The following is a 23631-nucleotide window of genomic DNA, read 5'->3' as shown; positions in this document are numbered from 1 at the left end:
ATTGATAAGTTTACTTTCCGGTTTTCCAACCCAGATATTGAAAATACATTTACAACTCAAACCGTTGGATAACAAGTTGTGATCATCAATTTCATTGGGTCACACAACTCTTTATGCAAATGATGATTCTTTGTGTTTGTAGGTTATGATGCTGGTTGATATTCAGTTGGCTTACATGAACACCAACCATGAAGACTTCATTGGTTTCGCGAAGTAAGTGAAATCACACAAAAACAGAGAAATACAGAACACGGACAAAACACACAAATTCGCAGGCAGTGACATACATACAGGGACACTCCAACATATAGAAATGTTACATTGGATGCACAGATATGCATACGGACACATGCAGATACATTTACAGACATATGTATAGTTATAGGTACTGATATCCACAGATACAAAGGCAGACAGAATTTATTGTGGAAAACTACAAAATGTACATCGTTAATGTTTCTGTGCAAAGTTTGTCATTCATTTTGCATTGAACTGTTTGTCAATGTAGTATGAATATGATCCCTTGCACATGGAGAATTGTTATCTGTTTAAAGTGTATGTTATCAATTGTAATCACCATATTTCGATAACCATTGCAAACCAGAGTAAATTCTGTTTATAGATGATTTGTTATCAATACTTTTCCAGCTGCAACTTACTCGAATAATAATTGAAATATAAAAACTGATGCAAATGCTCATATCCTCTGAATTATACTAAGCTACCGGTATGCTGGTTCTTATCATAGCTGAAAATAATTTTCATATGCGTATCACTTGAGGGTGTCTTGATATTCTTCCCATGCAAAAAGTCTTCCATTTCTGCATTTAAAGAGAGCAGAGGATTTTGTTTTATTTTGTCATTTCACTACATCGTTCATGAACTGTCCCAAATTATCATCACTTTTGTCTTCAGCAAGTTTCTTTACAACTCAAATTACAGAAGAGTCGTCAAATATTTATTCTTTATAAATGATTGTGTAGGCTGTCTTTCAGATTGTTTGGTGTATTGCAGTCGTGTCCTCCTTTTCCAAATACCAGAATAACAAACCAAACCAAGATATTGCTGATATCTGCCAAAGCAGTTTGTCACAAACCAAATTAAGATATTGCAGATATCTGCCAAAGCAGTTTCTAACAAACGGAAGCAAGATATTGCAGATATCTGCCAAAGCAGTTTTCATCAAACCAAACCAAGTTACTGCAGATATCTTCCAAAGCAGTTTACAACAAACCAAACCAAGATATTGTAGATATCTGCCAAAGCAGTTTTCATCAAACCAAACCAAGATATTGTAGATATCTTCCAAAGCAGTTTCTAACAAACCAAACCAAGATATTGTAGATATCTGCCGAAGCAATTTCTAACAAAGCAACCCTGCCCATATATGTTTTCTACTATGCTACTAACATTGAGTTCATGGCAGATAGGAGTTCAACTTTTCGAGTGCTTTCAATTTTTCCTCCGTTTTTTCATGAATTAATTATTAGCTCAAAGAGCAGATTTTCAAGAATCAATCAATGCCTGTCACCAATAAGACATTTCATTTGTGATCATTGTTGTGAAAATTCATAGTTTCTCAACTCGATCAACAAAACATTTTGCAGAGTGAAAAATTTATCCATATTTGTCGTTCGTATCTCGTGTAGTGTGAAGTTTATCCTCAAATTGAACCCTTAAATCATCAGTTGATTCTCAATCGAACAGCTTGACTTCATTGAAAAAAAGCCTTGATCCACTGATAACTACAGCATAGTTATCAATGGTGTTCTTTCGTGTGAGTGTGCTCTTCTGTCTGTATGTCTGCTAATCCACCCTTCTTCCATGCATCTACAGTGCACAAAGCAAATCAGAAAGCTCCGCCTTGGTAAAGAAGAAACAATCTCTAGGCAACCAGGTAAAGCCGCAGCAAAGGGATCACACATATCTGCATCATTCATCTTCCATCACCACTACTGACACACCTTTTATTTTTAAATTACTCTACTTTGCAAGACTAATTTTCAACAAACTGTATTAACTTGTATGTCCCTGCATGACCCAAATCAGCATGGCAAATATGATTTCCCGATTTTGTTTTGTGTATAGTGCGGAACATCAAGCCATGAGAGGCGTAGGCGATAAACGTAGTAACGTAAATGGACCCAGACAACAGAGAATAGGACACCAGGTATTTTTCCTTGTTTGCCTATCAGACTTGAAGCTAAACACCCCTCTTTCATGCTGTAGTCTAGACCAGATAGACCATCCCTGCTTTGCAAACCTTGGTAGCTACCATTCAACCATAGGGTGTGCAACTTTTCAAATGTGCTTTAAAAAAAAGCGACATTTTTAAAGCTTTCTCTGCGTGATCCGAATAACACAAAACAATTTTCCCTTAAATTCTTATCTACATGCTAGTATAAACTTTAAATTATTCCAAAACTGATATCGATAGAAAAGCATGAATCTTTTTATAATTTGTTCATCTCTCTGGATTGTCTGTTTTCTGTCTGTATCTCAGCTGCATGTCAGGATACATTTCAAATCAATCATCTATAATGTTCTCCAGCTGATTACTGGTTGTCATGGCAGCATTCATACCATATTGAAATAGACAATGGGTGAGACAAATTAGAAAGTCATTGAAATTGTTCAAATCTGGGACTGTCAATATAGATTTGCAAGTGCCATTTGTATTGCTAGCAATGAAGATGTAATTTTCTGATGGACTATAGAGATTTACCTGCAGTGTTTGAGCTGTGGGGATTGTCTCAAGGTTGACATCAAAATCCTCGGCAAATTGCTGATTGTCTACTGTGAAGAGAGTCATGTTTCCGATACTCTTCATGTTGTTTTGTGAGTGAGGTTTAAGCCAGAAATAACCCCAATGTACCATCCTACCATGAACAATTTCAATGATAAAATACAATATTTCTGTCTTTCTATGTAATCACTTTCCACGGTTCATCATCTAGCCAAGTGTGTACTGTTAGCTATCAATTTCAAATTTGCAATAGTACCGTATGTAATGTGTTTGTTGCAAGTTTGATTACAGAATGTTTCTGTTACAAGTGAGTTATATTGTAACAGTAGACTAACAGTAAATTAACCAATGGCCCAGTGCAAGAGGAGCAATCTCCTATGCTTTAACACAGGGGATACGCCCTCCTTGCACTTGGCCATGGAGTTGGTCTATAACGGTATTTCTTGGATTATGAATGCTGCCCTGAAACCTAAGTGTTAACCCATAACACATCTCATGCAGTCATGCAGGTTATTTTTGGTGATGGGAAAAACACCACACATTGAACACACGGTGCTTGTCACAACAAACTGTTCCATGGTGCTTTACTGAGGAATTTACACCACAAAGCTTTGCAACTCACGGCTTTCTACTCAGGAATTTGTTACCCTGAGTTAATTGCATCATCAAATACACAATTTATGAATCATCCATGGATACCTAGACTGTCACACTAACTGTCATTGTGATTCTAAGGACAACAAGACACTGATATTGCTGTAGTCTGCACCAAGCCTTCCTGTAGGTTTGTCGTCAAGGCTGCAGATGTTGTCACTTCCTGTTGACCTTCCCTATCCTGTGACCTTTCGCCCTTGATACCCAAGGTCATTTAACAGAAATGCAACCAACATCTGCGGCAACTGACTGAGGTCACAATAGAATAGTTTGTTTGATATAGCAAAGCATCCCATATTGTTGATTTGAACAAATGTTTGCAGTATCTTTATTTCAGAATATTCAAATTTCTATCTTGAAATTGTAATTCAGTGGCCATTAAAAATACCATAATGATATCTTTCCAAAATACGGTAATGGTTTCATTGATGTGACTAATTTTACAATGATATCATCCAAAGATCAAATGGAAAAATTTGGCATACAAAATTAAATCTAGGGCCAATGTCAGTCAGTACTTAGCAGCCATGCATATGAACTCTGATTAACACAAGTGTGTAGTCCAAAATGAGGTTTTCATTCATATACAGTAAACTCCCTTCACAAATACGTGATCTCAGTGGCCTTGAAACACAATTAAATACCTGAAAAATCTGTTTATACCGGGTAGGTGTGTACAGCTGACAAATATTGCTAAGTTTAACCCTTTCAGACCTAAACCCCTACATATAGGGGTAGTATAGGGGTAAAACGTGCATTGGTCAAGGCTTAGGTTGTTGTTTGCCATATCCTGCAATTAATTTGAATTTGAATTTTACGCTATACATCAGCACAGAGAACTACTCATTGCTAATAGAGGAAATTAAAATCCAGTATATGCCAGCGTATATTTGATCAGTGTAACAAGGCATACAATTGTATTTGTCCAGCGACAGCATGCTGCAATCCCAGCTGGTGTTGTCAACAGATGTAGACCAGAGATCAAACAATGTAGAGACACACTGAAACCAGATCATGTTTAGGGAGTTCTTGAAGAGACACGCTATGAATCAAACTTTAAAAAAATGTCATTTTACACCAAACTACATTCCGACTTTCTACATCCAAGAGAGAGATTGATTTAATGGTGATGTTTTTGTCTTTGTTTCAGGTAATCCGTAAAGGCTGGCTGACAATTCAAAACATCAGTTTTATGAAAGGTGGTTCAAAGGATTACTGGTTTGTGTTAACTGCTGAAAGTTTATCATGGTACAAAGATGAAGAGGTAATTGGAAATTTATGGAAATTATTCTTGATGATAAAATGTTTGATACAATGCAACATGTGAGTTAGAGAATTACTACCACAATAGATATGTCCAATGCTTTTACAGACACAGAGATATGTCCAATGTTTTTATTGACAAAATCGGTGCTTGCGATTGGATGTGAAGTTCCTATCATATGGCATTTTATCAAAGTTAATTGTAATGTAAAATCTGAAAGCTGATTTGCTGCAAGATTTTCTATCATTTGTGGCTGTAAGTTTGGTTGTTAGAGAATGAGGAGTATAAACTAACTCTCTGAGTATGCTTGTTTTTTAACCGTTGACCCTGATGATGTTTGCATTGTAGGAAAAAGACAAGAAATATCTGTTACTACTCGATGGATTGAAACTCAGGGATGTTGAATCAGGCTTTATGTCAAAGAAACATACCTTTGCACTGTTCAATCCTGATTTGAGGTAAGGACTCTGTACAATGAGTGTCAGAGTGAGGAAATAGTTTTGGTTGATCTCTTGGCAAAATGCTCTATGTTGCATCCGCTGTGTGCTAAAACCAATGCAGAATCAAGAATCCATCTATTTCATCTATTTTCAAATTTAATTCTGAGAGAAGTTATTTGGATAGATCAAAATGTTTAAAGCTTCTTGTGTCAGCAGCATACATTGTGCCTGGGACAATGTTAAAGGGGCAGTATTAAATCCCTGGTTCTCACATTAATGGTTGTTGACACTGACAGTTTATGTGATTTAAGTCCTTTGTTCTGATTTGGAATTTGTGCATGGTCAATAACATGACAATTTGCCCAGAGATAAAACTGATAAAGGACCTGCCCCGTTTAAGGTAATATGCACCTCGAAAGTAAAAGACTTAAACTTTTGCTCTAACTTTCCTCAAGGAATCTTTCAATCATTCTCTTTCAAAATCAAGAATAAAAATAGGGGGTCACCGTGCAAATTTTGGTACTAGAGAAACAAATAACCCAAGATTTACTGATATTAGAAATTCAAAATGGCCGCCATCCCTGTGTTAACTCTATGGCGAAAAATAAAAATTTTCGAATTTCAAAAAACTAAGCCGGTGAAAAGTTTTCTTTCACCAAGAGCTTTAAAATGAACCCCCACATGTGGTATATCAGAAGAGAACTGTAAAGTTTGAGAGTCCAAATGTCTGTCCCCGAGGTGCGTTCTACCTTAAGTATATTCAATGCTCAATAGAACTGCTCATTTCACTGATTTCCAGTGCTGTATAAGTAAGCTTGTGTGAGTGCAGCTCTTGATGTAACGGCAAATTTGAATCCACAGGATTGGGAAGCCATACAATTTAGGACATGAAATTCCTTGGTCTGCCACAAATGTTCAAATTTCTGGCAAAGTGTGGCAATCATGTAATGAAGATACCCTGCAAGTGATTGAGTCGTCACATTTTTTGCCTTTTTTTCCATGAATCTTTTAGGAATGTCTACAAAGATTACAAACAGCTTGAGTTGGGTGCAGACTCACAGGAGACTGTGGACAGTTGGAAGGCTTCATTCCTACGTGCTGGAGTCTATCCTGAAAGAACACAAGACGATGAAAGTAAAGCTGAAGAAAGTGTAAGTAATCTCAATCCTTGTCAACTTTTGTTTTCGAAATGATTATTGTTGTTGTTATCTGACCAATGAATGATACAGTGGTTGTCGTTTGATTGTTTTAGATTGAAATTTGTACAGGAGCTCTAGTATATCATTAGAGTGAAATTTGTACAGGAGCTCTAGTATATCAAAGTACTGACTCTAGCAAGCATTATTGAGCTACCAGAGGGTTAGCAAAGACTTGAATAATGTCGTCAATCTTCTGCAATGTCACTTTTTGCATGTACAACTGGGTGACAGCAGTAGAAAAATTAGATCTCAACAATTTAAAATTTGGTCATTTTACCACTCAATCAAAATTTTGGGATAAACAAAACCAAATCTTGCCATCCGCAAATTCTTAATCTAGTTGATCAAAATAGAGATGATTTCACTTTCATTTCAAAAATTAAGTTGACATCTCCCAACGAATGTGATTGGAATGATGATGATTTTGTGAATCAGGTTTCATTGGACTCACATGATCAATATGGATCTAATTAACACACAGCTTGCATGTTATATTACTGCATAATGAATTGAAATATTGCATACTGCCATGGCAGTCTGCTTTAAGATTGTCTTTTGTTGTTTTTGAGCAACAATTTTACAATAAAGCTCGCTGTTCTCACCAGAAAATTACGTTTCCTTGCCTTATAAATTCCTTCCATGCCAAAGTAGGAAAAAATGAATGCATGATTTTCATTTTGATTTAGATTTCAATCCATGTTTCAGTTTTGCATGGAAAGTTATACATCAGTTTATCATCCATAGCAGCACTGAGAATCCATGTTTAGACTTCTGAAAGCAGTTCATATTAACTGCCATGTGTGTGGTCCAACAATAGAATTTGCAGACAAATTATCGTCTTTAGCAATTTCAAAAAGCACTGCTAATATATATTTCCAAAGGCATCCCCTAATGATCAAAGTAATATGATTTCAGCTCTCATGAATTTCACTTTTATGTGAAAAGAATATTTAAAAGCAATATTTCCATGTATTCAAAACTTAATTTACTTGCACCATTTCCAGAATAACCACACTGTGTATAATTGTTCCGTACGGTTTGTCAGCCAGACATTCTGTAAGTGCGTGGTCATTTTCTTTAGCCACACACATACACACGGATTCTCAGTGTAAATGCCTTCTTACACGTAACTTCATAGATGCATCCAGACTAACAATGATCATTAGCTCATTCATGGTTTGATTAAGTTGGTAGTAATGTTCATGTTTTTTTGTTTTCTGACTTGCATTATGTTGAACTTTGACCCCTGACCTTGGCCACTGCCATCCTAACACCATTGTGACTGACGTGTACCTCTCTCTCCTAAAGCCAAAGGTATAGTACAGTCAAAACACTAGAAATAGTACAGCATGTGTTGTTTTGCATAGAACGCTTTGTCATAATGGCATTACAGTCTTTTAGGTGTTGGCATTAGTATTGTGATGTGCATGTTGCATAGGTATTTTGCCCTGATAAAAGTGGCGTAGTGGCTCGGCATTACACTTTTCATGTTTGCGCAAAAGTTGTGGACAGGACTCACATCCACAGGCTTTGATATTTACACTTCTTAACATCACACATCTCACTTTAACCATTCAGATATTGTGATTCTTGTAGGACACTACACATGTTATTTAAAGGTCCATCAACTTGGTAAAAAAATTGTGGCTTTTTGAAAAGCCTTTCAATAGCCCAGGAAATTTCCTAAGATTGCAATATGAGTTAGAGAGTGTGGACACGTTCTGTACTTGACCAGCAAATGTTATACAGTGTAGTGGCATATTCCCCAGAATAATGTCAGACAGAATGATAGCGCACCTATCAAGTGCCTTTGCTCAAAATTGGAAATGGTCTTTTTAAACTTCTTATTTCAATGCAATTCAAATTCGTTACTGTTTTTCTGTAAAAACAGAGACAGTAGAGGGTCTTCCCCCTCTACTGTCTATGGTAGAAAGAACAAAATTTACTTAAAGCCTGATGCGAACTTAATCCAAAAATTTAGCAACATATTTATATAACAATTGCAATTTCAAAGGTGAACAAAAGACAGAAATACCTCATAATCTTCTTAACACCGTAGTTAATCCGGATCCCGGGCTTTCGAGCCAGGGTTTAAGTCTCATCATTTTTATCAATTTTGCATAATCACCCATAATTTCAGTATACACATATTGACTTGCCTCTAGGGTAACAGCATATGTTTGTTGCTCAAAGGCCTAAGAGTTGCCCCAAAATAGTCTTTTTCACAAGGCTGTAGGCTGTGGAAAACAAATATCTTGGGCAACTTTCAGGCTCAAGGGAAAACATTCCAGAATGTGTGCACATGCGTAGACAATGCTGTCAAACTTACCCAGTCAACAGGTGTTCCACACTGTTAACTGGTTAACAGTTTTGCAAACTGTTAACTGGTAACTGCCTATTTACATGTATCAGCATCAAAATGTTGCATATCATGTGACTTTAAATAAAAAAATCACTACAGATAGTTTGGATGAGGTGTGTTACATGATCACTGTAATGTCCAAATTGTGTGTTTCAAATCAGATATAGTTCAGTGCAAAGCTAGGCAAACAAAGGTCTGACATTGAAGAGATAGGCAAACAAAGTCTGTTACATTGCAGAGAGAGGCAACAGCTCTGTTATGCCACATAGATGGGCAAGTGCAACTCTGTAACACACTTCATAAGATAGGCATATGCTGCTCTGTTACACACTTCATGGACCGGCTAATGCAGCTCTGTTATATGGCAAAGATAGGCAAAACTCAGCTCTGTTGCATTAACTTATGTTTACCATACATTGCAATGATTTTCAATGCTCATTTTTATGTCACGATTGTGATTTGTATTTTAAGCAATAAAGGACACCCAGCAACAGTATACCGTGAGAATTTGACCAGTTCATGACATATGTGCATGAGCAATCATAGTGAGTGCATATATGAAGTGATCTGGTCAAAACCGAGTAGTATACCCTTGCTGGATGTGATCTATTGCTATTATATCATAACAGTATATTGAAATTTTGGCGTGGAAAGTAAAAAACGGATTTTTGCTCAAGCTGAAACCTCGTGCGTGTGCCAGCCGTGTTATATTGCAAATATACCATGGTTCTTTTCACATCTCAACCAATCAGATCGCTGTATTTGCTATATCCATATACTGGTATGATGTAATACACTAGAATGTACATTTCAAAACATATGTTTTACATAGCATGTAAATATGAATAAAACATTCATGTGATAGAGATTTGAGCTCTGTGACATTGCAAACCAGCAATCCTGGTTGGTATATACTGGTAGTGTGACAATATGACAAGGTTTTGTGTAACCCAGTGAAATTCCTAACATGCATTTCAAAATTATAATGTTAAGAGATTGCTCTGTAATCCCACTTGTAAACGTGTTCTTTCGTGGAGAATTCAAATTTTCTGTTTTGAGGCAGGCGATTAACAGTTGAATACTGTGTACCAGTATTATGCTCATTGTTTCAGATCTCTTTTGTCTATCAGCGTTGATTTCATTCAGCTCCATTTAAATTTCTAATTACAGTATGCCTGTCCCTTGCTCAGCCTGGCATCCTTCTAAAAGCACTCCACTTGTTTTTACCGTCTACGAGTTCATACATTTATAGGAAGTCTGGAATTATTGCTCATTGAAAGTACTTGAAAGTCCTGGGAAAATCATCTTCATTTCCAGGAAATCCGTAAAATTGATTCAGTGATCAAAGCTGTGGTAGACTGTCCATAATTGCCACAGTTCCCAACAGAAGTACTTCCTTATTCCTGGTAGATGGCATTTTTGACCTCAATGAAATCTTTCAACCACCGGAAAAACTTCACGATAATACCAGACATTTTGATGGCTTTGAAAGTATGAACCCTGTGTTAAACAGACATAAAAAAGATACTTTGAGAGAGGGAATAAGAAAAACATTTATTATCAAAAAAAGTACTTTATGTGACTATGGTTTAATTAACCTGTTCACCCCTAATAACCTATAAACAGGTCCACACTCACCATTGATAACACTGGGTTTGGACCAAACCACTTTGGTGAAAGGGTTAATGGTCTTATGACCACATAGCTACATGAATGCTTTTTGAAGTCTAACAGTGGTGTTATGTGGTAGATGGTATTTACTTCATCTTCACGTTGCCATGGCAATAACATCCTGTGATAAAATATCTAACAATGGCGGGTGTATACTACACTGAATCATGTCACCATAGCAACTGTACCCCATGATCAAAAGACCATGGCATTGGTACAGTGTAAACTTTGACATTCTCATATCACTACATGCATTCATAATTGCATTGTTATTGTGATCGTATTCTGCAGTTTGTAGACCATCCGTTCAGCATGTGCCAGGTTTTAGAACACAACTATTGTACAATTCATTGCTTTAATTGCAGCAGTCCATTTTACAAATATTGTAATTTGTAGATGTGAAATGCACATTGGAAATGTGAGTAGTTTCGGCATTTGATCTGGAACAGCATATTATCATGGTGAAAATATCCCACTGGGTCATATGTACAAGGTATCTACATCTTACAGACAGGCACATTTATCTTGTCTTTGTCCTGAAACACAAACTCCCCCTTGCAGTTGCAAGACACATCCATAAAAAGGCAAACTAGGTAAATTGATTTTGCCGAGATCAAAACTTGAGCAATGCAGACTCAGAATAGCAATCACATGACTTGCAGGCAAAATAGATGTTTATATACGGGAAAACTGGCACATGCTCACTGGATGACTTACGTCTTTTGAGATTCTGTTTTTCCATCGTGTGAATTGATTTGCATGTCTTTTCCATTCACATTGACTCTTCCAGCCTGGAGAAAGTCTAGGCTCCCTGGATCCACAATTGGAACGTCAAGTTGAAACAATCCGCAACTTGGTGGATTCCTACATGGGTATCATAAGCAGCCAGATCCGAGATCTGGTTCCCAAAACAGCCATGCACATAACCATCAATAATGTAAGTCTGATTTTCATTAAACTTGATATTGTCGATGTTGTCTAGTAATCATTTCCGTTTTTGTTTTTTTTTCTTTTGTTCTGTGATATAGCACGGTGGAATGGCATTAGGTTCCCTGGACCCCATGTTGGAACGCCAAGTTGAGACAGTTCGTAATTTGGTAGACTCCTACAATGGTATTGTTAGTAAACAGATTCGTGATCTGGTCCCTAAAACTTGTATGCATATAAGCATCAATGATGTAAGTCCTGACTTATTGAAGATGACAGCAAACTTTCAACTGGCCATCCTCTGCTAACGAGCCATCTCACTCTAGTCTACTAACAATCCTATGTAGTTGATTCCTGCTAAAAAAACACTTCATAATTGTATTCACTTTTCAACTTCCCAAACTAGATCTGTCCTGCAGGTTGGCATTGTTTTGTCTCTTAAGTTTGCCTAACTCTGCCATCAGATCACAGAATCTGCCTAACAAAAATGTTTCATCTCTTTAGGGAATTGCTGAAAAAGAAGAAATCATCACATTTTTTCTTCACACGATAACAAGCACCCTTTATCTCTGTTATTTTGATTGGTTTCTGCTACTTTAAGAATGTGAGCTTGACTCAGGATAACATTTAATCAATAATCAATCAATCAAATGATTGAGCATTTTGAAATGTCATTCTTCCTTTATAATGTACAGCCTATATGTATTTTGTTTTGTGTAAGTAAGACCCAATGTTTGCATTGCACGTATTTATTCTGTAATCCTCTCTGATTTCTTTTCTGTTTCCACTCCTTTGTCACTGTGTCTGTAGGAACCAAATATTAATTGCTTGTATTGTCCTTTGTAATGAATATCTGAATGTATGTGTTGATGTGAAATGTTTACCCAGCACGTATTCATGACATGCGGAACAAAATCTTAGCATTTTTCTCAGTTCTGTCACTCTCTCCAAGTTGAATCTGACAGTCACCTTGATGTTACATGTAGTTGCCAGTGTAAATCCTTTACGTCCACCAGCAATCAAAACCTCTGACAATAATTGGAAAAACTTGCAGTCAGTGTGACTGATGTAGAGATGACAAGTGGCATAACATACATATATAACCACGTAACATTCAGAATGCAGTCATTCACACTAAAATATATGAATATAATGGGTAAATATTTCTTGGTTTTGTTTTTGCTACTTTGTCACACACAATCTGTGATTTTGGTTTTGCTACTTTGTCACAATCAGTATCTAATCATCAACTATTTGCATGATCCTTGTTTGACCTGAGATTGTGGGTTATTGCCTTTGTGTGTTTTTATACAATTGCCCTCCTTTTCCATGGAAAAATTCTAAAATGGGTATGTTATGGAAAGCTGATCGATTTCAGATCCACTCATAACAGACTTGGTACAATACCATGCTGTACAAAGACAAGAGTTATGCAAATGGTCTGCTTATGAATATTGTTTAGAGAAAATATGGAAATTTTAGTCAAATACACAAATCTACATAGATGTTTTTGTACTTGTCATATCACCCGTATTCCAATGATATTTCACCACCTGATGAAACTGTCCAATTTAGTGAAATTAATATGGCAATAGTTGAGAAAGTATTGATGTAAACAAGTAGATCATCAGCCTAGTAACTTGTCTTGTTTTGGAAAGCATTTTATAATCCATTTTCTCCCATATCATTGGTTTGTAATCAGATTTCATGTATATATGCAGTCCTATCAATAAACACTATATAAGCTTATCTTTTGGAGAAATTTAAATACTTTAGAAGTCATTGATCAAGCAGGAGAAAAGTACACATTTAACCCTTTAGATTTGATATACTGTCACATAGAAACTATTGTGTTTGTTGTGTATTGTCACAGTGGTTAAAGATTGCTAGAACCAATGATACCGTAGTAGTTAATATTAGAATCAAAATCTTAACACTGAATGGAAAGTTTGTAACAGGCCATTGTTTTTCCTGTGACCAGTAGTTACCAAACTCTCTTTCAAACAACTGGAAATGACTCCATAGTGAAATCATGTATTCATATAGCTTCCATACTGTGTCATGTATACAGAAAGTGTAAATTTTCATAAATTTTGCAAATTCGTACCACACCAGTCCTTGGCTATGAAGCCTGTTGTCTGTTCCTTACGTTGATGCGCTCTCAACAATCTGGGCAAGAAAGGTGCACAGACAGGGATCTCGTTCTACCACCTGTGTCAGCTCAACACATTAGGTATTAGGCAAGGTGAACAGGGGACTTTGAGAGTTATTTGTCATGCCAACCACTGTGCTAGTCACATACAAAGTCCTTTGGTTTTTGCTATGTTAGTGTGTATGAAAAACTGGAGAATTCCAATCTGTTATTCTGAAAGTGTTTCAAGAAGACATCAGCATCAGATTCAGCTTCAGATTGGTATACTATTTGAGTTTCTAGGAGACCGAAGCACCAGATTCAGATTCCTGTCATTGTCTTGATTCTCTCTGCAGCATCGATATCTATTTTTCCTGAACACAATCCAAATCATATTTCAGTGTGTAGTTTCTAAGCTGATTAGGTGTTCAAATTATTTAGTCCCTTCTACATGCACATTTTATTTTTCCTAAATGACCAGTGGTACCATAGACAGTAGAGACTACTGTCTATGGTGGTACTAACTATAAAGCACATCAACTGTTGCTGTTATTTATTTTTTTTCGCTACTGTCTTTCGGTCTCTTCTGTTTTAAATAAGTGCCGTGAAAATCTTGATATCATAATGATTCTGAATTCTTTCTCTAAATATGTGCATTGTGTAGTGTTCTCTCCAACAGATCTCACTCAATCACATCTGAGAAATTTGTTTATGGTTTGGTGATGTTTATGTAATATGTGCTCATTATTTATATCTTGTAGACAAAGGATTTCATCACATCAGAACTTCTAGCTCATCTGTATTCCAGCGGTGACCAGGTAAATATCTCTCAGTTTGGTTTTCTTACTCTAAATGCCGTGAGAAGTGAATGAATAAACTGTTGCAAAGAGTACAGCATCTATTGCCATTGTTCCGTATAAAGCTTAGCCAGAGTTGCTGACGATCAAAATGTAGTGTGTGATGACAGAGATGTAATGAAATCAGTGACCAGATGGTAAAGCCACTTTGCAACATGAGAGTATACTGCTACAATGCTATATTACACAGTGGTGTTTCATGTTTGATAAATCTTTCATTGCCAAAACACAGAGAAAGTAGGATAACATCTTGCAATGACTAATTCATTGTTTCTTAATGCAATGGCAGAAATCACAACAGGAGTACACTGTATTTTCCTTTGCACATACACACTTTGACCGCATAGATATGTCATACGATTTCAATTCAGTGTTCCTGTCAATTTTAAGCTACTTTAAACAAGTCAAAAGTGTAATAAAAAGCTAAGGCATCTGTTTAATTTCACTGGACTCAATAACTTTGCTGTAGTCCTGAACACAGAAAACTATACATCTTGTATGGCATATGTCTTGAAAGCAGGATGCAATGTGCTATCTTTGGAACCCCGAACACAGGACACAGTGTGCCCTTTGTCCTATTGTGGTAGTCCTGAGCACAAAATGCAACGTGCTATCTTGGAATCCTGAATACAGGACATAGGACATAGTGTGCCCCTATGTCCTATATTGGCAGTCCTGAACAAGGGATGCAATGTGCTATCTTTGGAACCGTGAACACAGGACACAGTGTGCCTTATGTCTTATGTTTGGCGTCCCAAATGCAACACACAGTGTGCCACATATCCTGTATTGGGAGAGTGTTTCCTATGCCAATGACAGCTATTGAACATCTCATAAATACTTGTAGAGTCCAGAAAATAGTCTGTTGTCGGGATATTGAAGGCTGACTGGGTGATTAACTTAATTGTATTTGATGTTGACAGAATACATTGATGGAGGAATCAGCTGATGAAGTTCAAAGGAGAGAAGAGATGTTAAAGATGTACCATGCTACAAAAGACGCACTGAACATCATTGGTGATATCAATACAACCACTGTAAGCACACCAACACCCCCTCCTGTTGATAATGAATGGCTGCGAGCCGACAACAGAGGATCCTCGTAAGTTGAAGTTCATGGTCATTAGTTTGTAGCAGAACAGAATCTGATTAGGAATGGTAGTAGGGTTTAATTTATCATCAACGAGAATCTGTTATTTGTTTGTCTATTGAATGTAATCATGTTCATATGTTAGCTTTGAAAAAAAAGGAATCTTGATTAAACTTAATACATCTTTGGATGATATAGTTTAATCAGAGAAAGGTTTCCTACCACACAAGTTAGACTTATTCCAAATCATTTTCGTTATCATCACCAGGCCGCCATCACCAGTACCATCAAGACCTCGAGGAGCACCAAGAGCGCCACCATCAACCAATAACTACATGGCTAACAGTGGCCCTATGGCACCGTCGAGACCAAGCCATATCCCAATGGTACCATCCAGACCAGATATTCCACAAAGACCCGGATCCTCTGCTCCCGCTCCTTCAATTCCAAAGTGAGTAATTCCCAGTGATATCCATGAACTGTTTTGATGAAAACCGGAAGAATATCTGTCAATGAAGTTGTGTGTTTGCAAGCATTAATAAATAATGGTAGTGCTGATCATAATGAGAAGAAGAATTATTATTAACTGAATTGATAAAAAAATTAGCAGGTGTACATTACTGTTGTCATTACAATGTATATAAATCCTACTTATCACAACACAGAAAACATTGAGAAAATTACACCAACCATGTGTATGTGCATATATTCTTCATGTCCTACAGTGTTCAGAAAAAGATGTCATGATCAGTGTTGCAGCCAGGAATTTTAAATCTATCTATCTGTAAACTATTGTTTATTTTGGGGGACATTTTGCACATTTAGGGGACAGCATGCAGCTGTTGTCAATCAAATTTTATATCATTTTCTAACAAATTAGTTTCACACAAAAAAAGTAAAGTTATTGAGACCGCGTCACTATGCTTGAATTTCAGGTAAGTATACCGTATCTGCTACCAATCAGAGCTCAGTCAGACTATAAGGAAGTTATCATATCAAGTGCAGCATTCTAATTACTTTTACTCATAGCTGCAAAAGTATGTTAATAAAGCCACAAAATAATCATGCAAAACAAAGGTAATCGTCAGTAACAGATATTACTTTCAGACTTTCAGACCCGCAGTGCACTAGAATGCGGGATAACGGGTTCTGTTTTGGGGACATTGTCGCAAGGGTGCATCCTAGCTGCAACACTGCTTAGTATGTATACTGTGTGTAATATATGCTATGTACTAGTTCATGTACAAACCACTTGATATTAACATCAGTTTAGATATAGAGTGTGACGTTATTCCTTGTCTCATATATTTTTTTGCAGACGCCCTGATCAGCCATCCAGATCAGCGCCCCCAATCCCCGGACGACCAGCAGTTCCAGCAAGACCCACTTAAAGACTGTGACATAGTTTCTGAATGCATCAACAGTGATGAAGATGCCACAGCACAGGAGGATTTTCTTAGATTTAATCAAATGTACAAATTTTGAGCTTGTCTATATTCTGATGTTTACTTGACTGAGAGATAGTATTTTGAATAGCTATGGTGTGCTAGAGATTTTGATATGGTGCCTCTCCTGTCCTCAGTATGGAAAATCATGTTGATACGTTTTTGGTAACAAAGTACTAAAGAAATACATTTGTTGGATGTGTAAAATGATTCACCCACCTCTCCCAGAGAAGGCAATAGAGGGCTCTCTCTGTATGTTCTCTGTCTGATCAGTGTGATGTAGATTGTGGCAGTGGCAGACTGAAATTTTAAAAGTTGACAAGGTTTCCCAATTGCATGTAAATGGCTGAATTATTATTAGGTCAGATTTTTGTGTATGTTTGTTGTAATTTAGGTACTCATCTGAACTCAACTCTGTAGTCTTCCCAGCGAGGCAGGCAAATGTAAAAATTGTCTTCAGAATAATAGACAGTAATGTACCATCTCCGAAACTGTACTTAGTTTGATTATCATGTCTGGCTGTCTTAAACTGTTTGTCATATAAATTGAGTTTGTAACCTGTTGTTTCCAGTAAATGAAAAAGACCACCAAACTGAGTATGGGGTGATAGCATTAAAAACCAGACCATTCACTGACTGTAACAAAGGTGTGTATAGTCCACATATTTGTAGGTCAAAGGTCACCACAGCAACACCCTTTGAAATTTAATATTTGTGAACTCAATGCGATGAAAATCCCTCGTGAGATGAAAATCACATGTCACTGTCTTTTTCTCATGCATGCTGCAAGACATGACCCATCAGTAAGAATGTGTCTGACAATTTCTGAAGTAATCTTGAGTTTTCTGGTGTTGTTCATCGTATTTTAGGCTGACTGACATGAGTCCAAAGTGTCATTTTGTAGTTCCTTGTCAAGGCAACTTTATTAACAGAAGGAAACAATGTGTTTTTGGTAAATTAATTAACCAAAAGATTGAATTTTTTATATATAATGAAAGTATTATTGTGTATGTGTACTGAATGTATACAGAAATCAGCAATCATTACTGGTATGGTTTTGAATATTGCTATTTGTACATGATCGCACTTGCCCTGTTGGTCAAACATGTAAAGTCTGGTACTGTGATACGTTTTACAATATCACATGTAATTGCAATTTGCTTTCGTCTGCACTTTGTCAAGTCAAGCAATCTCTGTACAGAGTTGGGACGTTAATGGCATGGAGGGACCGTGGTTATGGCATTACCCTGACAAGTTACATACCATTTCAAATGCATCAGCAGACATAATAGCTTCATTACGGTAGAATGCGCCTCAATATTGACTTCAACTTTTGCTCAAACTTTCCACAAAAAACTTTAATCATTCCGTTTTAATCAGTGTAGGAATGAAAAATAAGGGGGTCACTGTGCAAAATTTGGTACTAGAGAAACAAATTATCCTATACTTTATACTGACATTTTAAATTCAAAATGGCCACCATCCCTAGGCTAACTCCATGGAGAAAAATTTTTGGTTCTCAAAAAAGATGGTTGGTGAAAACTGTAGATACTCCATGAACTGTAAAATGAGCCGCCACAAGTGGTAGACCAAAAAAGTGTCGTAAAAATTTTGAAAGTTTGAACATCTGTCCCTGAGGTGCATTCTACCCTAAGATGTTAAAAATGCACTCAAGAGCTAACATGTCGTAAAATATTCTGCTGTTCTTATTCTTTATCAATGTGTAAGCTTTATAAATGTGAAACGCTATCAAAACACAGAGAGCATGAACTTATGAACTCTCTGAAGTGTGGTTTTTGTGCAAGGAGACAGTAGAACTGATCCAAACCTATCTTCAAAATTGCTGAAATGTTTTGTTTTCCCATTGATAAATCTGCTGCAGTGCGATCTCTTACTTAAAAGTTCTGCATGGAAAAGATATCAACGAGTTTTACCAAAGTTTCTTCATCTGATTTCTTCAATCTTTAATCTCAGAATTGACAACATGATCCTCCAACTCCTTTTAAAGACTTTGCCTCATTATAGCTCAGTTGTAAAACTTAAACCAATCATGATTCAGTATTTACATGTTTTGTTATTCAGTCTGAATAGTCAAAATGATTGCCCAATCATGGTTTTCAGCTCCGTCTTTGTTTCATTTTTACAGATTTTAAGTGATTGACTAGAAGCTATCACTGTTTTTAGATTACGTGGTATTTACACAGCTAGTACAGGGTGAGAGGCAGATCAGGTGATATCCAATGCGAGTTAGAGTCAGACTTACATATTGATATTCAGACTTTCTCAACAGATGAACACCATATCAACATGCAAATGAGACAGGCAGAAATTCCTACTTCAAAACATTTCTTGTTATCTTACTATTAATTTAATTGTATACAAGAATTGAAAAGTAAATGATAAAGACTCAATTACACAACAGAAGAGATGAAAACTTCAAAGTTCCTCAAAATTTCAAGTAATGGAAACACTATTTTTTTTCAGAAATGAGTTCTGAAGATACTTCAACAGTTTTATGTAAAAATTAACCAAGAAATGTGATGTATTTGTAAACTGTGATGTGTATAACAGAGAAAGCAATAAAAGTGATAATGGAGTATATGTCTAGTTTTTGTCATTTTGGTTGTTTTTATAAAGTGTTTTCATTTTGTATCATAACCAATATACAGGATGAGCAAATCCAATTGTCACAGGGCAAACCAACAGATGGTTTGCAGAGACCAGACAATTTGCCACTTCTCTGGTCTCATCAAGCAGTGACTATGGACACACTTGTAAGTTATGTAGGACCAGCAGACTGGCATGCAAGGCAGCTACCCTGATAGACTTACAATGACTCTAGTGAGGGACCTCCAAAGACCAGACTTATTTACAAAGACACTGGTCAGGGGCCTCCAAACACTATACTTACATTCTCTTACTGTCAGGACCTACCGAACACCAAACTACATCGATTCTGGTCAGGGGCCATTCAAACACTGCATGCATGGCTTTGTACAACTCAACCTGTATATCCCTTATTTTAGTCTAATAACGACAACAAAACCCAGGTATATTTTGACCTCAGCATTCATTATATCTGATATTCATCTGTCCGGTAAGATTTAAACATACTTCATATTTTTTTGGTGTGCTGATTGTGGCAATGAAAATCTTACAATGCTAGAAAGACATTCTAACCATGGTAAAGTTAGGGAAAAGTTTTAATTAGCAGCATCCTAAAGTGATGAATCGACAAACGTAGCTGAAAGGAGGCCGGCTGAAAAGATGTTTTATGCTGAGTAGTAGAAGTCCAGCATTAATTGAGAAGAAAAAGCAGAAAATGAATGTACTGAGCCTTAACCCTTTGAGTGCTGTACCTAATTTCCCACCAAAATTGTAGTGAAACATTTTACAAATAATTATTTTTTCCATAATTTTTTTGATAATTTTGGATCAAATGGACATCACATTTTATTGGCTACAGGTTTTAATCAAAATTTTGGCATATATCTAAAAAAATTTGATCGGGATATATTTTATAAAGGCGACAAAAACTGACTGTTGCTCTAAGGGTTAATTGTGATAAATATACAGTGGATCCCTGCCATACGTACTTCCTCCCTGTAGTGAGTATTGATCACCACTGGCTGCAGATTTATTCTAGTGAACTTTAGTCTAATTATTTGACTATTTTAGATTTGTTTAGTCAAATAATAACGGTAACCATGACAGCAGATAACACACTGATAGATTGAGAGAGTTATGTGACAGCTGTATCAGTCCATGCACTGGGTCAGACTTCATAGATAGTTCCTACCACAGTCCAACCACCATATGAAGCGGAATTGTATCAGACTTCATAGATAGTTCCTACCACAGTCCAACCACCATATGAAGCGGAATTGTATCACACAAGTTCCCATGAGCGCAACCTCTACCGACTCCTGTTCTAACTAAGTCCCTTTAAATAATTGCAGTTCTCATATCATATTAACCAGACTCTGTTTCTACATTTTGTTTGAATTTGCCAAAGTGCAATCAAACTCCAGGAATTCTATTTGTTCTGGCTTTGATATTCTTAAAATGTCATGGACCTCTATCTCTTTAGTACTGGTGTTAATTGACAGTGCAGATGTTACCATGCATACCTATAATATTCTAGCTCTTATTGGGGGTGGGGGAGCTGAAGTAAGCTTTTTAAAGTTTACATACCATGTTGCACTCCTATACAACAAATTTTCTATTTGGTCAGGATTATTGAAAGTGTGTATTTAGACAGTACAAACTTCAGGATCCATCCATTGTTCAGTATAAAGAAGAAATACCAAATTTAGTCATCGTCAAGCAACCACAGAACAAGCTTCAGGTCTATGAACTTGCAACATCTACAATAATTTCAGGTATGTCTTTACTGATATACAAGTCACAGAATAACAGTCATACATTTGTTGATTAACACTTTGATCTATCTATTTGTATTAGAAGACATATACCTTTATTTATTTTGTAAAAATTGGTATGAGGGAAAATGTTGATTTTCATGCATACATTATCATTGAAATCGTTTTCTTATTTCACTTGCTTACATGGCAGCGACAATGAGGCTTGGTAACTGTTTGTATAAAATTGTCTGCCATTTAATGATTCTATCAACAACATTCAGCCATTCTCTCACCAAATCAAAATAAAAATCTAGGGTTCCTGTGCAAAGACTCCTTGTGTGATAGAGAAACACATTACCAAACATTTATCAATATTTGCATTTCAAAATGGCTGCCATCCCCATTATGGAGAAAAATAAAATTTTCAATATTCTAAAAGCTAAGACAGTATATTTCTTACTTCAAGAGCGTTAAAGTTTGCCCCCACAAGTGATAGATCAGAAAAGAATTGTAAAAATTTGAGAGTATGAATATCTGTCCCCAAGGCGCATTCTACCTTAATGACTTAATTATGGCCAATTTTAACAATATCTATGATAGTATTTAAATTCAGGCAAATTTTACCTGTATTTCAGCCTTTTATTGTCCCTGTTGCAGTTTGCAGTTTCAGTCACTGATAAAGAATTATTACAGTTTCCATTGTAACATGGACAACGTTTTCATCATTGCTTTCCCAAAGTCTTATATTTGATTTACAAAGTAGATTTTTATACTGAACAGCACAACAATTATGAACATGCAGTGATTCTTGGTCATTGGAATGGAATAAATATCTTGTATAGATCAAATTGTATAGTGTGCTGGTATTAAGTTCAATGGGGAAGTATGTAAAAATACTGTTTGTCAATGTCAATATCTGGGTTATTTGACCTCAACTTTTAATGTCAAGCTAGGGAGTCAACTAAAAACATATGTTTTAAATGAAGGCTAAAGGACTTCATTTCTTTGAAGGGTTGTGCTGGGTCTATAATACACAGGTCATACACGGCACCATATCAGATCATTTGCACATTTGCGAGTTGTTGCATGCACACATGATGAATTCATCTGCCAGGGCAATCTTTAAGATTATGGACATTTAGTGTATTATCTGAGCATATATGTACTGAGTCCAGTGTATAAACAAAATAAATGTTTTTTGTGACTGTGTTCTGCAGACTGTGCAGTGGACTGGTTTTCAAAGCTCAGCGGAGTGTTTGGTACGTGCGACCTGATGCAAAACCAAGATTTCTATTTCAGATCATTTGGGCATCATTTTACAAGTGGTATAGCCACAAACTGATGACGTCAAATCGCCGTACACAATACACAATGTCATAATTACAAGGCGTCTGTTATGTGTAAGGCGATTTGACATCATCAGTTTGTGGCTATACAGTCGAGCCACTTGTGCCCATTGTTGTCTTGTTGTGCATGTTTGACTGACAAACATTGGTGGCAGGACACCGCTATACCCTCAGTGATGATCATGCTGTCCATGAATGCCATTGAACTTGCAGGCACTCATATGTAGGAATGAAGGTTATATGCATACCAGATTAGTTGAATGAATGACACTTACAGCATATCGTGTAATCATAATGCATGGATATACAAATATTCTATCAAAAGAAAATGGAAGAATCACTCATAAAAATGGTCAGGATTCAAATTAAGTTTTCTTACACAAGCATTAATAAATTGAGTTTGTTCTCAGTGTTGCATTTCCTAATTGTATTTTTCATATCCTCAAGTTTATTATAACGATTTATTTGTGCATGGAACACCTGACCATGAATGCGACCTTGCCAGGACAGTGAGATAAAGGTCGTTTTCATTCTCAAGGTAAATAGCTGATGATTTCAGGTCAGGTTCATGAGTTGTTGCCATGGCAACATGTTCATTCAGTGTCACTTTGATCCACAGAGAATTTAAATGTGACATTTCATCTTCTACTCTGGCCATATTCTCTTTCATCTGTCTCCTTTTTCTCAATTTATTTCCAAATTCTTGGATTTCTCTGTCTGAATTGATGTACAGTAATTAGTAAAATCACAACGTCTACGATAGCCAAATTTTTATTCACAATTTCAGCCGTTCTAAATACAAAAACGTACAAAGCTACTGACTGGATTGTTGTAAATTGAACATTTGATTCCATGGATAGTGAGATGATTGCCAACAACCTCCATGTAAATGTCATACATTTTCCAGAATTTTTGACAAAATTGTTGTAGGAATTTTACTGCAGAAGATTTGGAAAAATTCATGACATGTAATGTTTGTGCATTCATGGACTCGCCTTAAATATAAAAACAACGTCGATGATTTTAAGGAGAAGTGAAATCAAGGAATTACAGTTTAGAAACGGTGAAATACGCGATACACAATGTGAATATCAAATAGCTCCATGCCCCATGCTATCGACATAGCCAATACGCAT

General features: G+C 36.4%; 1 protein-coding gene across 5 annotated transcripts in view; it reads left to right on the top strand.

Annotated features, from left to right (window-relative positions):
- LOC139152558 (dynamin-1-like) overlaps positions 1–19386 on the top strand; it is a 38726-nt gene extending 19340 nt beyond the window's left edge. The window contains exons 11-20 of one of the 5 annotated variants that reach the window (XR_011556652.1): positions 143–213; positions 2089–2170; positions 4551–4664; positions 5013–5122; positions 6117–6255; positions 11127–11514; positions 14156–14212; positions 15175–15353; positions 15610–15792; positions 16660–19386. Coding sequence is in view for 4 of the 5 variants with exons in the window: in XM_070725770.1 (XP_070581871.1) it covers positions 143–213; positions 2089–2170; positions 4551–4664; positions 5013–5122; positions 6117–6255; positions 11365–11514; positions 14156–14212; positions 15175–15353; positions 15610–15792; positions 16660–16732 (1158 nt within the window). In the remaining variant the exon portion in view is untranslated. Of the gene's footprint in view, positions 1–142; positions 214–1836; positions 1898–2088; positions 2171–4550; positions 4665–5012; positions 5123–6116; positions 6256–11126; positions 11515–14155; positions 14213–15174; positions 15354–15609; positions 15793–16659 lie in introns of all 5 variants that reach the window. The other 4 variants (XM_070725774.1, XM_070725772.1, XM_070725770.1 and 1 more) reach the window with 4 other exon arrangements.
- Positions 19387–23631: the final 4245 nt, after the last annotated feature.

Source organism: Ptychodera flava, chromosome 16 (assembly GCF_041260155.1).
Source record: "Ptychodera flava strain L36383 chromosome 16, AS_Pfla_20210202, whole genome shotgun sequence".
Lineage (NCBI taxonomy): Eukaryota > Metazoa > Hemichordata > Enteropneusta > Ptychoderidae > Ptychodera > Ptychodera flava.
The sequence above is the reverse complement of the archived record's forward strand: the minus strand, read 5'-3'. Positions and strand labels throughout refer to the sequence as shown.